The sequence below is a fragment of the Tauraco erythrolophus genome, chromosome 12, assembly GCF_009769465.1.
Source record: "Tauraco erythrolophus isolate bTauEry1 chromosome 12, bTauEry1.pri, whole genome shotgun sequence".
NCBI classification, from domain to species: Eukaryota; Metazoa; Chordata; class Aves; order Musophagiformes; family Musophagidae; genus Tauraco; species Tauraco erythrolophus.
The window spans coordinates 12,689,197-12,705,214 of record NC_141476.1 but is presented as its reverse complement, the minus strand read 5'-3'; the positions used below and the strand labels follow the sequence as shown (position 1 = coordinate 12,705,214).

Genomic DNA, 16,018 nt, shown 5'->3' with positions numbered 1-16,018 from the left:
GCTGGCTGGGTTAAACCGAAGCAGTGTTCCATGGGCTGTTTCCTCTCCTTAGTGATTTTTGAGCATTGCAAGATTTAGGAATATTGTACAAGCTTTCCACCAGTGACCCTTCACAGTGTGCCTGCAAGGCAGGCAAGTAAACCTTCCTATCTCCCTTTGCCTAGAAACAGAGGTGAAGTACTGAGTGCTGAACTTGGTGTTAAGTCACCGACACAATCGTTAGCTCATAGTTTCTACTTCAAGGTAGACGCTAGGCTTGATGCCTACATGGCCTGACTTGTGCAATGGACTTTGTTCCTCATCTCTTCACCTAAACCCAGCCTGCTCCTGTCTCCGTGTTCCTCCTACCGCAGTGTCTCCTTCTTTGTTCTGGGCTCTGTCCAACCTGTTTCTTTCTCCCAAGAAGAAGATCCTAGCAACAAAAAACCACTGAGCACAGCTTTCCGCACCTTAAGCGACTTGCCCTTGTTGCTTGCATGCTGTGGTGAGCTGGACAGTTGCCACGGACATATTGTCTCAATGATGTTGTTATAATTGGTGCATTATTATTTTTCTCTTTTGTTAACCAACAGAATTAAAGTCTGGGGGCCTAGAACTTTTTTCCCCTCTTCCTTCCCTGTTTAGCAAACTGTGCACATCAGTAACCACCCACAAAGGAAGCAGCGTGTAAATAAAAAGCCAGTGCTCCCCGCCCTTCACTTCGTTCCACATCCTTTTCTCAGTGTTCATAGAGCCATGACTCAGACTGGGTTTAGAGAAGACAACTTGCTAATCCCCTCCCCGCTACAGAGAATAAAATGGCATTTCATTCCAAGCTCTATTAATGCGCTCGCTCCGGGGATAAAGCAGCACTCCCAAAAGGCAGTGGCCAAATTTTTTTTCTGTTGCGTTGTCTTTGTCTTCTTTTGAGTGTTACATTTAGATTAGCTTCTGAGGATTAAATGTTATTACAGTCCCTGAATCTGTTAAGGGGAAGGAAAAAAACCATCAGTAAAGAGGTTATGGCTTAGTGCAGGCACTCTAGATTTATCCTCGAAATGCTGTTTTTCAAAAAATTTGATTTATTTTCTATTGTGAGGGTTGTCTTATCACGTTTTTATTTTATTTTTGTAGTTAAATTTGGATGCAAGAATTGGTATGGGTGGGGGTGTGACTCTCTCTAAAAGGTAAAGCTGCAGGAGTGGGGTGAGGGGATTAGGAAGCTGTTAAAAGATAAAATTGTTCTGAAGCTGAGTTTCCCTCTGAGATCTCCTTCTAGTTTGCAGTACTGTTTCTGAAGCTGCTCACTGATGGCTGTGTTGCTTTGCGCGTTACACTGAGAGGACTGCGTATGCTTTGCGCTGTTATCAAGGAGTACATAAAGAACGTTGGTATCTCATCCTGATAGAGATCAGCCTTGAATCCAAGGCAGCTTTCCAATGGAGAAACTGCCAAAGAGATTTACTCTGGGTGGGACTTAGTATCTAAGAGTTCCATTTAATGGTCCTAAGATCTTTAAACTTAATGGACATGAGTATTTAAGGTGATTACGTTAGAGAAACTGGCACGTAGTAAGTATCCTCCTGGGCTGAATGTGGAGTAGGGAACCACACTGACTCAGCAGAGGTAGGGGGAGAAAGTTCATAGATGGACTCTCTGCTGGGAACAGGGAATTTATGGCTTGCTTTCAGTACTCATGGAAATTAAGGTTTTATTGAATGGCACAAAATTTTATGATGCTGATGGCCCTTCAATTAAAATGGAAACACTAACTGGAACCTAGAGGAACTGCTTTTTCTTTTCTTGCTTTTTTTTTCTCTTGTCTGTGTAGATCTGGAAAGTTTATAAAATAGTTATGTGGTGATACTTGAGTTTATTAATCTTGAAATCTACTACGAGGCCTCAGGTATTTCAACAGAGGGCTGTGCCCAGGAGTCAAGCTCTGAAATAGTTATTATGTGGACAGTCATGAAGCCCAAGGAGAAGAAGGGTAAAGCCATCATAGTTTTCAAACAAAATTGCTCTGGGATTTCTCTTGTCATTAGATTAGATAAATGATTAATTCAGTGTTGAAATTAAGAGCCTCTGCAATAGGGATTTAAGAGTTTTCAGGAATAAAGGACTGATTACTGCTGGGAGCTCATCCCAGTCCTATATCAACATAGTGCTTTTGTGCCCTGCAATGATGATACTTTCACAAAAAAAGGTTTGGCTCCATCCCAGTCCTGTTCTTCCCTCAGTGCTTGGGTTGTGTTAGTTGTTCCTTCTTCTGTCTGAGCTGAGTCTATTTAATGTAATCTTTAAATAAAGAGATGAGTTATTAGTCAAAACTTTGCTGTTTCTCATGTTTATAAAGTTGCTCTTGGTAGGAATTTGGAATATTGCTGTAAGAGACTACAAGGCATGAGTTTGCCCAAAGTTTTTTCAAAAGAGGACAAAACAGTAGGTGGGTCAATTTGGACTGTGTCGTTTTACATGGTGTGAATTTTACTGCAAGAAAAACTTTTTGATAATTTTCACTTCTGCTTCACAAAGATTTTTCACTTATTTACATTAGCCTGTAAACATTTTCATTATGAATTCTGAAAGGCTCATTGTTAAGCAAATGTTTGCACCTGTGTATTGATTTCTAAACAAGGTGTGTTCCCTTACTACTTTACAAATATCATGTATGGTAATAGAAATCAAATATATATAGCGGGTTTGTATAAATGTTCCAGTTGAGACAGGACTATTCTTTTTTGAAATGAATTTTAAATCTTGACAAATTATTAGATTGTGTACTTCATCCAAGTTGTCGAGTCTTCTTTCTGGTACAGTTCTTGGGGATTACTAAGATGCCGGTTCTAAATAAGACTTTCCTTTTGCCCAGTTAATAAAATGCTGTTCTAATCCGGTGTTCACGGTATCGTCTTTCCTCTCCTGCATGATGAGGAATGACTAATACATCAGTCCAATGAACTGAGATTGCAGTTCTGTTAGTGCTGAAAAACTGATGTAAAATATTAATATATCTTTTCAAAATTGCAAGAGCATTTCTTTAAAGGTATATTGGTAGAACTTGGGAATTTATAAAATAAGACCTGAATAGCAAAGACTGGAATATCAAAGGAAGAGGTGCCAAAGACTCCATGTAGCCTATTAGGGATGTTTCTATTGCTATCGATTTGTACATGGAAAGCACTTGTATTCTGTAGCAGTGTTGCCATTATAAAACCCTTAGATTAGGGCTTGATGGCAGGCCAAATCCAGATTGTTTTCAAAAGCATGGATATTTGTGCAGCTGTTAAAACAAACCTCTGAAATACTTTGTGCATCAGAGTACGTGAAATATTTCAGTTCAAAGCTCTTTATCATGGAGAATGCAGTGAAAATAGAAGCAGACCTCTGCCCTCAGATTGTGAATTACATATTCCACTGTGTACCGTGTTGGAAGCAAGGTTTCTCCAGCTTTCATAGTATTTTATCGTGTATTTAGATGTAATGACAGGTCCGCACTAATATCCAGAACTTCTTGTGCCTTTGGTCCCCCCTTCCCCGTGGCTTGAGTTGGGAAAGGTATCATGAATATTAATGAATGACCCAGCTCAGCTTATTCCCACCCTGCCTTTCTGCCTCTGTCTTTCAGCGTGTGTGTTGTATAGCGTGCTGGTGGTAGTGGCATGGGGTCGATTTGTAGAGGATTGAGGTTGAAGTTGTCTGGGGAAGCTTTCCAAAAAGAGCGGTGAATTAAAGATGTCAGAAGCAATAATGCCTGAGAAACCACTTGTTACCAGTGAATTAATGGCTTGTTTGCTAATTAGCAGCCTAAGGCAAAGTTGAGGTAACACTCCTAACAATCTGGTCATTAATTCAGTAGCAACTGATTTCAAGGGCAATGTTGCTATTTTGAACAGTAATTGTATCCCTGATTCTGGACTATATGCGCTGTGCAAAATGCCTTTACTTACTGTTGAGTCAGTCTCCTCCTGGAGCGATGGAGGGATAATAGGAGAGACCAAAGGCAAGTATCAGTGGGGGAAACTTGAGGAGACAAATAGCTTATTCTGTAGGTCAGAGCCTCTGTATCTTCACCTTCTGAGGAAATAAGGACTGTGGCAGAACAGCTGTGGACACCTTCCATCATGGTGCTCCATCTGCACAGAGGAAGTTGGTGGTGTTTGATGTTGTTGGCTGATGAGAGATTGGGGTCCTTTCCTCCCTTATAAAGGGAGAGAAAAACCATTTCTGCTATCAGACCAGACTTGAATGGCTTAGTTTATTTTATTATTTATTTATTAGTTGTGATTTTGATAGTTCATGAAGTTACTCTGATAAAACAGGTTTCTAGGCTATGGTGGGATCTCATCGGCTTTTGGAGTCTCAAGATCAGGTGTTACTCAGCCTACTGTGAGAGGACCTTGCTGGGGTTAGTTCTTCCTTCCTATCCTTTTCTTTTCCTTGTTAGTCCTGGAAGTGTCTCTTGCATGTCTGTCTGGGACATACACATACCACACCAGCCACAATTGTAACTATAATTTGGCCAAAAAAAGTGGTGTTTGGAAGACCTGAGCACTTGCTTGTTCAGAGATTAATATTGTTTCTTTGGAGAGAACTTCTCAGCGTTGTGCTGACTGTAAGTGTCACTAACAGCATGACGGAGCAGCCTCAGGTAGGCATGGGTCTCATTAACTCACCGAAGACATTTCATGTGCTCTTCTCCAAACTTAAAGCTGTGTTATCTAAATTATTTTTTTCAGTTCTCTGAGAACTTCTTGAAATCATATTTATTTAAAAAAAAGCGCCCAACCTCCCCACCCCAAGCAGACTCCAAGGCTTCGTGTGTGTTCTTTGAAAGCACCGTTATTGATGTTCTCTGGGGGATGAGTAGCTGCTTAATGGGGATCTTGCTGAGTCAGTACTCAGCAAATTGCACAGCATGGTAAAAGAAGGCACCGTGTTTTTGAAGATTAGAGCGTGTGAGAAAAAGCAAGGGGATTTTTTTAATAAGGTGAGTGTTTAGCTTCAGATCCCACCTCAACTTTAATGCTAGCAGCTTCATTCTCCTCTCAAAATTTGTTTCCACATCTTTAGCAGGATATGGCACTCTCAGTGCAGAATGTACTAATAGACTCGTATTTTGGTCCATCACTGATACCCCTTCATGTAGTCTGGTGTAAACTGTAGGGACCTGGTACAGTGCTTGGTGGCATTTTTGAAAAGTAACTGCTGTTCAAATGAGTGGTCAGGGCTTTCTTTTAAAAAGAACATTTTGTTAGCAGTCTGACATCGTTACGAGATCATCTCGCATAGGAAAAATTTTCTGAACCTGTCTGTCCCTCATGTCTTTCAGTTATACGAAATCAGCATATCACCTCTCCAGTTACTTTCTTTAGAATACTTTTTGGGGAGGGGTTTAATAGGCCAACAAAGAATATGGGCCCAGCATTCTCCCAGCAGGCTGTTCCCCAGCTAACCCCGAGACATTATAACGCTACTACAACCCATATATTCTTAGGGCCGGTGCTGCATGCATTCTGTAAGCTGCATGCATTCCCCTCCTGACCTGAGATCTTAACCAGTTTTTAGATGTTGTTTCGTAACTGAAGAAAGAAAATCCCCATTCGGGTCACTTGCTGGGCTGTGTGGTGTTTTCAGATCCAGTTATTGCTTGCTATATTGCTTTTCTGCCTTGTGGGAGCTGAGCCAGCTTCCTTTCTGATTCAGAGAACTCCTTCCAGCAACAAGATTCTGACTCATTCCTGCTTGGCTTCCAGAGACCGTTTTGCTGCTAACTTTAGGCTCTTCATCTTTGCTAGTCAACTTTTAGTAGCTTGGCATCTTTGGAAAAAATGGTGCATGGCTTTGTGGGCAGGAGATCCAGTTCTGTTAACTTCTGTATCTCTTGGCAAGTGAAAGAAGAGGCAGTAGTTTTCCTTTCATCTTCCAAACTGGCAGTTTCTCATAACTCAGTATTCTACCATCATAATCAGTAAAGAATTTACATCCAAATGTACATTGGAATTATCCACTTGTGGGGAAAAGTCTCTCATTATTCCAAACCACTTGCCATCTGCCATGCAGAATGCTAATAGGGATGATAAGTTACTGCATTTGCAGGTTCAGTAGGATAGGAATCATGTAATTTTACATGGTTTTGTACAGTATTTTGCGTATTGCTACCCTCCTCCTCCAAAGACTTACAGCCCACCACCAAAACTCCAGTGCCTGCAGCTTATGGGGTAGTAAGGAAGCCAGTTAAATTTGGTTGAAACTGCACTTGGCAAAGCACAATGAAGTATAAATTGAAGTCTTTTAGGATGACCTATTCGTCAAATGGGAAATGACTGCTTATGTGTGAGGATAAACCTTGTAGGAGGACAAGAGAGTTTGTGATGCATCAGAGCAAGAAAGATAAGAGAGCTGGAACCAGCATTGGATGGGTCATGCGATCTCTCTGCATCAATTTCATCACTGAAATGGAGAGATTGTTGCTGGATTTCCAAAATTAGAGGTTGTTACAGAAAAATGCGAAATTTTAGTTACTTTCCATTTCAATCTGTGTGTTTTAGAGTTTGGGTCTGGGGAGTTTTTTTGTTTGAAGAAAATGTGGTTGGGTCGGGCTGTTTTCAGTGAAGGCAGTACAGCGGCACAACACGTTGCTGACACTTGAGATTTGGACATTTGTGTTAACTTTTGTTCTCAGTGATAGAATCTAATTACTTACACAGGAGAAGATTTCAGAACAGCTTTTGTGTGTCTGTGATTGGAAGGAAAGGAGGTATCTGTCCCGGAAAGGACAAGGGTGCACTGAGTGCACGAATTGCAGCGGGGAGTTGTGTGGCAGCTTCGAACGAGCTGTCAAAACAGGAATGGAGATTGGGAAGTACTGGAGTGACAAGTTTTGTTAGGATCACAGAGTCATCCAGAAACTCATAGTACTTTATAAATATGCATTCATTAGGCACTTTGTGGACAAGGTAGGGAAAAAGAGAATCGGGTGACCTATTATTGAAATGCAGCTGTCAAGGGGATAAAGAGAGAGGGGAAGTACCGCAGCTGTGCAGTGGTGTGCTGCAGACAATGTGACAAGGCATACGGGAAGGATTTAGAAAGACAGGAATACAACTGCTTCAGCTGAGATTTGAGGGTAGTGCCCCTATTCTTGTGAAAATTGCCAAGAAGTTTAACCTTTTCTTTTAGTCCATCCCCTCTTTCTCTACGCAATGCGTTACTTCTACAAGCCTTGTATTCTGTCCAGATCAGTGGCAAAGCCTGATGAGCAGTGTTTTGAATTCATGAGGCTGATCAAAAGTATTTCCTTCCTGATCACACTGGTTTATCCTCATGAGGCATGCAGTTTGTTTATACTGTGCTCGGTTATGTAGCTTAAATATTACTGAATTTTTAGTAGACTTTTGGATAATCTATTAAGCTTCTTCCATCTCTTATTTTTCTTGCCAAACAGCTGCAACATGACCCTTCCCTCTTTCATTCAAGCCACATTACCAAGCTGATGTACGGGATCAGGGAAATCCCGTAGGTTGTAGTGAGGCCATAGTGTTTGCTTTGTGATAGTGCAGCATCCTGCTTCCTATGCTGAAAATTAGCCTTCCTGGCTGTTTGTTCTGTGCTGATGAGTTTGTTATATGTGAATGAAATGCTTCGATTGTGTTTAATTTTCTGCTGTAAATGTCAAGGATGCAATAATGAGAGAGGATGGAACCTTTCTATGTGCTGTGTATTGCATCTGTCTGGAGTTATTTTTCTGACATGTTAAAGAGAAGCCATCAGAGCCAATTGCTACCCAAGGGAGAATGCAGTTTTACAGGTCAGTTAACCACTTATCGTTTTTTATGTATGTACAGTACAGCATGGCAGCACACCGCGTTTATATGGCTGGAGCATCACTGAGCTGTGTCTGAAATGCACATAATGTACCCTGGATATATAAACATGCTAACCAACTATATGACATGTCTCTGATTCCTTCCTGACATGCAGAAACTGCTGCTGTGTGCCCTGGGTTTTGCTCGCAGTGCTGCCTGTGCACCTCATTGCTGACCTCTGAGGCTCCCTGCGCTGTAGTGACGGTGGTGACTAATGTGGTTTGCTCAAGTTAGCTCAGACACTGATCTTAGTCAAATAAAGCAACAGAAAGCAGCAAATCCACTTGTTGGAGTTTGTAGCCCACAAGAAATTCCAGGTTGCTGCCCCGTTTAGGTTGCTGCTTGTAGCTGTGTACTGGAGCTAGCTACTCTAAAGTTGACTTATACGAGGGAGGCTTTTTTCTTAGCCTGAATGGTTTCCCAGAGTAAAAGGTAAAAAGAGGATCTTGCTCTTAACTCCATCTGGAATTGCTGCTCTACCCGGTAAAGCCAAGTGATGGTGTGGTACTCACTGTGGAGTTACTGATTTTGCACTAGTCCACAGAGCTGCCAAGCCCTAAAGCATTAGAATTGCATCTCTGCTTGGCTACTCTGTTTTTTCAGCTGGGTGGAAGGTCTAGCAAATACATACACGTCTTCCAGCTTTCCCTTACTTTCCAATACCGAGTCCATAATTCTTCCAAAAAGGGAACCTGTCGGCAGCAACTAGCTAGTAGCTGTTCTGCTGTGTCTGAGACCTTCTGTCGGTGGGGTCTGTATCCTGACGATACTGCCTTAATCCCTTCTTGTAGTAAGTTTTTGTGTTTGTCTTTGGAAGCTGTGTTGCTTCTTGATTAATTGATGGACGTTTAGACCAGCACTCTTCCTACTGTCATAGAGCTTATGATGGAAACTCTTAAAGAACCTCGCTTTAACCTCCCAGACACTTAGCACTTCTTCATGGGGTTTGTATCCATGTAGAAATGAATTTGCCAGGACAGATGAATGCAGTTATTGACTGGAGCAGCCATTACCTGCTGCTATTGAGCAGTTAGGAGAGGGTTAAGAAGAAAACCTCTTCTGAGCCACTAGATTGGCCCTGACTAAGATGAATGTCTAATTCACTCCCAGCGTCCTTACTGCTGCCAGTAATAAAAAGCTTGCTTCACATATTCACCCCACTGCAGACGTTTCTCTTAAATTAAATATCAAGAGGACATATAATAGCACGATTCCACGCCAAGCCAATATTATCAGATTGATGTCAGCAGTGATAATAGAAGAAGGATAAGTTGATGAGATTTCATTTATTAAATAAAGTAAAGGGAATACGCAGTGATAGAGAGGGTTTGGTAACTCTCGGTGTGTCAAAACGCAGCAAGATCATGCTCGTTCTGTCTTACCTGAAAGGACAGCAGAGAGAAGGATACCCTCTGTTTCATTTTAAGAAAACCTCTCCCTCTTTTCTGGACAAAGACCTGATTTAGATCCTTCCATGGGAGGGGGAAAGGAAGATCTGAATTTGTGGATTTCATGTGTACGTAGCCTTCCTTCCCATTGAACAGCAGCGAGGCAAAGATTTCTTTCCCCACTATGATGGAGGAGGCACTGGTAACGAGTTTGATTTCTAGATTCATCCTTTCCTCTTTCCCACCCATCATCTTTTCTCCTTTTCTCTTCCTTTAAACAGATGAGAGCTAGTGTTACTGGTTTAATCTTTCATATTTTGTATGTCCTGTGTTTATTTCTGAGGTATTGTCAGAGCTCATCTCCCATACTTCCCTGCCCGTGGGTATGGTCCTAGCCCCTCCCAGCCCAGTCTTTCTCTCTTGCCTTTTTCCTAGCTGCCGTAAATGAGTCTCTTACATCTGTTTTGATAGTAGCGGTAGCAATTGCAACGTGTTTTTAGGCAGAGGCTAATTGTCTACCTTTTTTGTGGCAGCATATTTTTGCTTAAAACTGTGACCTGTTTTAGAAGAAACGTCAAAGCATACTAGTCTTCTGCTCTTCATGTATTCAAACTTCATCCCTGCTACACCATGTTCCTTCCCCCTCGTTGTTTAAGAAATAATAATAAAAACCCTCAAACAATGAGATGTTTACCAAGAGCAGCATAGTGGAGTGTCCAGAAGGTGAATTTTTCTAAAGATAGTGCCAACCTTGAGCTGAGCTGAGGTTGAAGGAGATAGCTGACGAAGGTCCACCTCCTTTGGAAGTCCGTGTGCCATTGTTCTCAACAGAGGTGTTTGTAGTGAGGTACTGCTGGTCTCCATCAGGTTTTTGATGTTTAGTTCCTTTTCCTTTCGGCTGTGTATGGGTAAAGCCAGACATCTCTAAGGTGCAACTGGTGTACAGGGCTGTAGTTCCCACTTGTGTGGAAATGTTACAACCTGAAGTTAAGAGACTTAATGTGAGCAGGAGAATCGCATCCCTTTGGGTCAGATAGGACAGGAGTAGTGGTTACTGTGCTGGGAGGAAAGCTCCTTAAGCAATTGTTCACCAAAGCAGTTCAGATACCCTTTTTCAGTCCAGATGGGAACCAGAACTAGTCTGCTGGACGTGGGTGACTTGTGTACTCCCGGACTCTGCAGGATATGCTTCCTTGTGGTGAGCTCACATTTGCTTCTTGTCCCTTTGCTTCATAGATCACACTGCATGGTGGGGCACCATGGCAGTTATCTCCCGAGCAGTGCCAGCTTCCCACTCCAAAGTGAAATGTCATTCTCAGTAGGATTTAACTGGTTCTGTTCAATTTCCAATTCCACTGTGAATGCACTAATGTATTGGTTTGTGTGATTTGTATTGATAGTTACCTTAAGCAACTTTGCTTTATGTTGATTACTTTCTCTTAATCTGTTTTGAGAAGCTGGTGCAATTGATGCATAACCACATTTGAGATTTTATTTTGAGGAAATAAAGCAGAATATTCTTGTTATGATTCCGGGTGCCTGGTACCCAATAAATCTTCTCTGTGTTGTGGGAAGTGGCATGTATGAACGCTGATTTACGTAGTTGCTGGGCAATGCATGCCATTCCGTGCTGATTGATCCCTTGTCTCTGGTAGGCTTTAGGCAGCAACACTCACTCCGTGGCTTTTAAACAGCCCTCTGGGCTGTGGGCTGGGCGCCAAGGTGTCTCCTAAAGAAAAGGGCCATGGACTTTGCACTGACCCCACAGACGGGTCCCAGCTTTATATTTACTCTAGGCAATGAAGATTGATACTATGGGAGGGACAGTGAAGGAACAGACAAAAAAAAAAGGTGCAATTCCTATAGCTGTCCGTGCCAACAATGGCAGCCTCAAGCATTCTTCCAAATATTTCTCCAAGATGTTTGTACCATATTGTTTGATTCAGATGAATCCAGACTGTTTTGTGGCGTGCTGTACCTTTTTCCTCTTCCAGCTCTCTGCATGAAAATCACAAAATGCCCTTCAGTTTACAACGGCTGAGTTTAAAAAACCTAATTTTAAAAGTCTTAACTTTTTCAATGAATTGAGGGATTTGGTGGTATTTCCTGACCTGGTATTGTTTGGTATCGTTTCCACAGTCTCGCTGATTTGATTAGAGTGATATTAAAGTTAGTGACAAAGCAAAATGCCAACATTATGAGTTTCTGAAGCTCTCTCTGGGTTCTTTTCTATTTCAAAATTTGAAGATTTTTTTAGAATATGGATTTTTAGAGGCTTTAAAGGTGATTTGCTATAGAACATAGAAATTAGAAATGCACACTAGCCTCTAGGGACCATGCATGGAATAAGTTTCTTCTAAAAGCTGTAAGATTAGTGAAGAGGTGGAAAAAGAAGCCTGCATAGTATCTTTGGTGGTTTCTGATCCAAACCTCAGTGTTTTAAAGTATGGCTGTCATTCATGTATGTTGTCAGTAAAACTGAGGACTAGGGAAGTATCATTTGGAGTATATCTCAGCCAAACTGCTTTAAGGGAGCAACCAGGTTGCTGATATGGAAAGCACAGATTTTTATTTTTTTTCTTTTGGCCCTTCCACTTACCTTCCTGACCATCTTACAGAAATGAGCATGACTTGGAAACTCATATCTGAGCTCTCTAAAATCTTTTAGAAGATCTTGGTTTAAGATTTCATGTTTCTTAGAAATCTGTTCCACCTGAGAGAATGAGATATGCCCAGGAACAGGTCATGTTTTCTTTCTGCCTTGCTATGAAGCCCTGTTGCTGAATGAGTGCCTGTTGTTGTTACTGTGGAAATGAATATATCATGGCATGGCATTCATGCCTGCCTGTAGCATCAAGTGCTTTAGAAGGACAAGGTGAATTTGATATTTGGGCATAGGTCTCTCTAAGCGTATTGGGGCAGAAAATGCAAGGAATTAAAGGTATTTATGGTTTAGGAGGCGGTATCTGAGGATTGCTACACCTAAGCATATGTTCTCTTGTTCCCTAGTAAAACATACCATGGCAATTGTGCTGCAAATTCCTGCAATTTGTGTCTGCCTGTCTGTGCAGCTGATGACACTGTTGTTACTGTGTTTGTGCCATTGTTTCTGGTATTGTTTTACAACGACCTTCTCCTTTATTGGTATGGTTGCTGATGATGTGCCATATGTACACATGCACATTAGAGTATGAGAACATCATCTCTAATTGTTCTTGGGTAGCTGTCAATGCCACTTACGGGGTATGAGTACTAATTGCTTCAGAAACACAAAGAAACAGATATCTGGTCTTGCTATTATTCCATTTTTTCTAGTCACTAGAAGAATTGCAGTGCTTCCAACCATGTTGGATTTTTTGAAGTGTTTAAATAGATGAGAATTCAATAGATCGAGGCAGCTTATTCAACAAGTCCGTTCAGTTCCTTGTCAGACTGTTACAGATCTAGTGCAGACCCAGCCAGGATTCCTGAGTTCTGCCAAAGATTTCCAATGTGAGTTGGGGAAATCATTGAACCTCTTGGAATTGATTTCTTTTTTCTTTTTCTCCTGACTGCAGAGGAGAGATGATGTTTTATCTAAGGGTAAAACAGCCTTCCACATCAACCTAGAAAAGAACATGTTCCTTCTTTCAGCCGAGTCCTCTGGATCTTTCAGCTGAAAGACCCTCTTGGTCATTTGACCCACTTTGGTGATTGCTGCTCCCATTGGTTTCTCTATTAGAACTAGATGACTCCAACACAAGATTAGAATGCGTGTCACTGGTAAAGTGGTAGAAGACTCCTCTTCACACATCTTTCTGTGCTTGTTTTCCCTGCAGGAGGAGGAACACTGATCCTGTCTGTGCAAGTCTGCAATCTGAAATTCTGAAGTGCTACCAAGAAAACAAGCGTGAAGTGCTCAAATGCTCGGAGCTGGCTAAGGAATATCAGCGCTGTGTTAGTGCAGCTCAGAAGGTAACAAAAACTTCCCTGTTGCACTTGCTGTCTTTGCTGTCTTGTTTTGCATGGTATTTTCTTCTGGGAAGTGTTTCTGAGAGCTGTGGTATCTGTTAGTCAAATTGCAATGCTCACAGGAGACAAATTTTCCTTGAGATCCGTTTTCCCACATTCATTCCACATTTCCCAGTCACACTGTGGTATGTCCCAACTTCACTGTCATCAGTGAGTCCTGTTGTAGTGAGCTGCCACCACAACAGTCACACTGATGTTCCTAGATTTCAAAGTCAGTCATAATGATTTTCCGAAGTTTTACTTTCTTGGACGCTGTACTCTGCAAACAGTAGGCAAATCCACTTTGCCAATGTCAGCAACATTTGGAATGGGCTCTAAACGTCCTCCCGTTTATGGGACTTTGCAGTTGGAGGTCTTGCTTCCTTTCGTTGCTGCATGAGGAAAGCTTCTTTGCTGGACAAAGCTGCTGCCTCTTAAGAAAATTGCACGCTGCTAAAAGCTGGGCTGCCAGCAAGCCTTCAGAGATGCAGAGCCCTAGGAGATTCTGTTGATGCCTTAAGACAGTGTCTGCTCAATACTTTGAAAGAATTACTAGCTATTGAAACAAGTGAAGGAGAAAGGAAAAATAAAGTATTTGGACGTTACAGCTAGGATATGGTCATGGGGAAAGTGAGTGGTAAGACATAAGCTGCTGCTTGGGATGTCCGGAGTGTAAAGGATGCTGTTCTTCACATGAGAATTCAGTGGGTCAGGTGTCCCTCAAGGGCAGGCTTTTCTTTTTTTTTTTTTTTTGGAGGGGTAGAAAATTCTCCAAAAGGTGCTGAGACTACAGTGAGGTGGATTTGGGGAAAAAGATGGAGCCTTCTGGGAACAGAAAACTGAGACTCCTCTCATGGGATTACTAATGCAAAGGGTGGGGGGAGAGGTGAGGATTTCATAGAACCAGTCTTTCTCTGTTGCATTAGCATTGTGAAGGGAAGCTGTATGCCTGATTTAAGTATAACATGAAACAAGCTGCCAGCCGGCTCCCAGAAGAAGCCCGACAGAAGGAGATGGGAAAATTGTCAGGATATATTAGACCAAATGTTGTTGCTAGTCCTCGTGGAATTTTTTTCCTTCCTGTTTACAAAGAAGGTCTTTGTATGTCTGCAAATCAGCAAGGTTAAAGCTGCCAGGGAAAGGGCTTTTCTCTGATATCTTTGAAGTCCCCAGCTCCCAAAACGTGTGGTTTCTTTTTCTTTCTCAGCTTTAAAGTAAAGCGGTGCCTGTGCTGCCGCTGCACAATCCGTGCCCTCTGTTGCTGTGCGCGGAGCCTTGGCGCATCTATTGCCGGCCTCTGTCACCTGACGCTTCCTCCTTGCCTCCTGCACATCAGGCCTGTAGCCTTTTCAGTGGAGTATGTCTTTAGCAAATGCATTTACCAATACGTCTTTATTGCATGCAGTGCGGGCGGAATGTGATTACCGAGGAAGACAGATTGCATTAAACTTCAGCGTATTTGCAAGCTGCGGCTCCAGCCCGCCTGAGAAAGGGGCTGGGACACTGCCAGCTTCGAGCCCCAGCCCGACATTATTAAAGAGTAAATTGGAAGCAAAATGACTGGTAACAGCAGAGGGCAGTGAGAGATCCTATTAACTTGGATCTTTTTTGGTTTTGTGTGGTGGTAGGGTTTTTGGATAGGTTTTCTTTGTAAACCAAAAACTGGGGGTCATCTTGGTTCCCAGAATGTCCAGTGAACTTAGGAAATTTTTTTTCCCCACTATTTTAGAAACTTCCTGGAGGGAGCAGTGCATAGGACATGAATTTGTTGTGCATGATGACAATGTGGCAGAAAATCTTCTTGCTGTGTTTAAAGAAGAGGTGAGACAGACTAAGGAATAGGTAACTAAACCTTGCAGCTAGGTATGGGCGCCAGAGGGTTCTGGAAGTACAAATTCAAATAAAACCTGTGTAAGGCAGTACATCTTCTGTAGTTTCCTTTGTCCCAGGACAGCTCAAGCCCTGACAATTTGCCTCACTGCTCAGAGTCCTCTGACTCCTGAGATGTATGTAGTGATCACAAGCTGTTGTGTTTTTTCGTGAGGAATTAAAACTCTCTCCTCCCTTCCCCTTTTAAGCTGTTATTTTTCTTTAAGTTTAAATTAGCATCTTCTACCAAATGGCTTTGTCTCACGCATTCCTCATTCAGGAAAAATTCAGGTTGGAGGAATGTGGGAAAGAGAGGCCAGAATCTCTTGATTTCTTGGGTATTTTTTTCCTTTTTTTTAACACAATTTGTTTTCCAGTACAGGAGGTTGTAATCAAAGCTGGATGTGTTACTTCAGCTCACTTGCATGCTGGTGATTTGTTGTTCTGCTTTTTACTAAAGATTTTATAAGGCTTGGTGAATATTCTTTAATGAAGCATCTGGTTCTCTGCAAGTTCCTTTTGATGGCTGGTAAAAATGTCTCCAGGGCATGGTATACATTAGACTCAGAGAAAGCAAGCTCTAGATTCCTAGACTGAAAATTACAGCCTAAAGTGGATGAGAATAATTCTTTGTATCTTCCCCCTTACTGGGTTGGTTTGAGACAGATCCTTTGGGCACCCGTTTCCCTTTGCCTATTGCTGTGCACACCTCTGAGCCGGGAGCTGAGGTGCACCCTCAGTTGCTTCTGCCTCACGGACAAACATATCAGATAATCATTTCATGAGTTTTGAAGTTTATTTTCTACTGATTTCCTGTATAGGCCCTCACAACGGAGCAGGTTACTTTATTGTAGTGCGTGTTAGGGATATAACTAATGTTACCTGTTTTGTGTATTTTCTGGCCATCAGAGTGTCTTTGGTAGT

At 42.0% G+C, this 16,018-nt stretch overlaps 1 protein-coding gene across 6 annotated transcripts in view; it reads left to right on the top strand.

The window, feature by feature from the left end:
- CHCHD6 (coiled-coil-helix-coiled-coil-helix domain containing 6) overlaps positions 1-16,018 on the top strand; it is a 115,907-nt gene that overhangs the window by 64,371 nt on the left and 35,518 nt on the right. For 5 of the 6 annotated variants that reach the window (XM_086618904.1, XM_086618902.1, XM_086618899.1 and 2 more), the window contains 2 exons: positions 13,054-13,189; positions 14,955-15,060. In XM_086618904.1, coding sequence (XP_086475030.1) covers positions 13,054-13,189; positions 14,955-14,981 — 163 coding nt within the window. In that variant the 3' untranslated portion in view covers positions 14,982-15,060. Of the gene's footprint in view, positions 1-13,053; positions 13,190-14,954; positions 15,061-16,018 lie in introns of those variants that run through there. The other variant, XM_086618900.1, reaches the window with a different exon arrangement.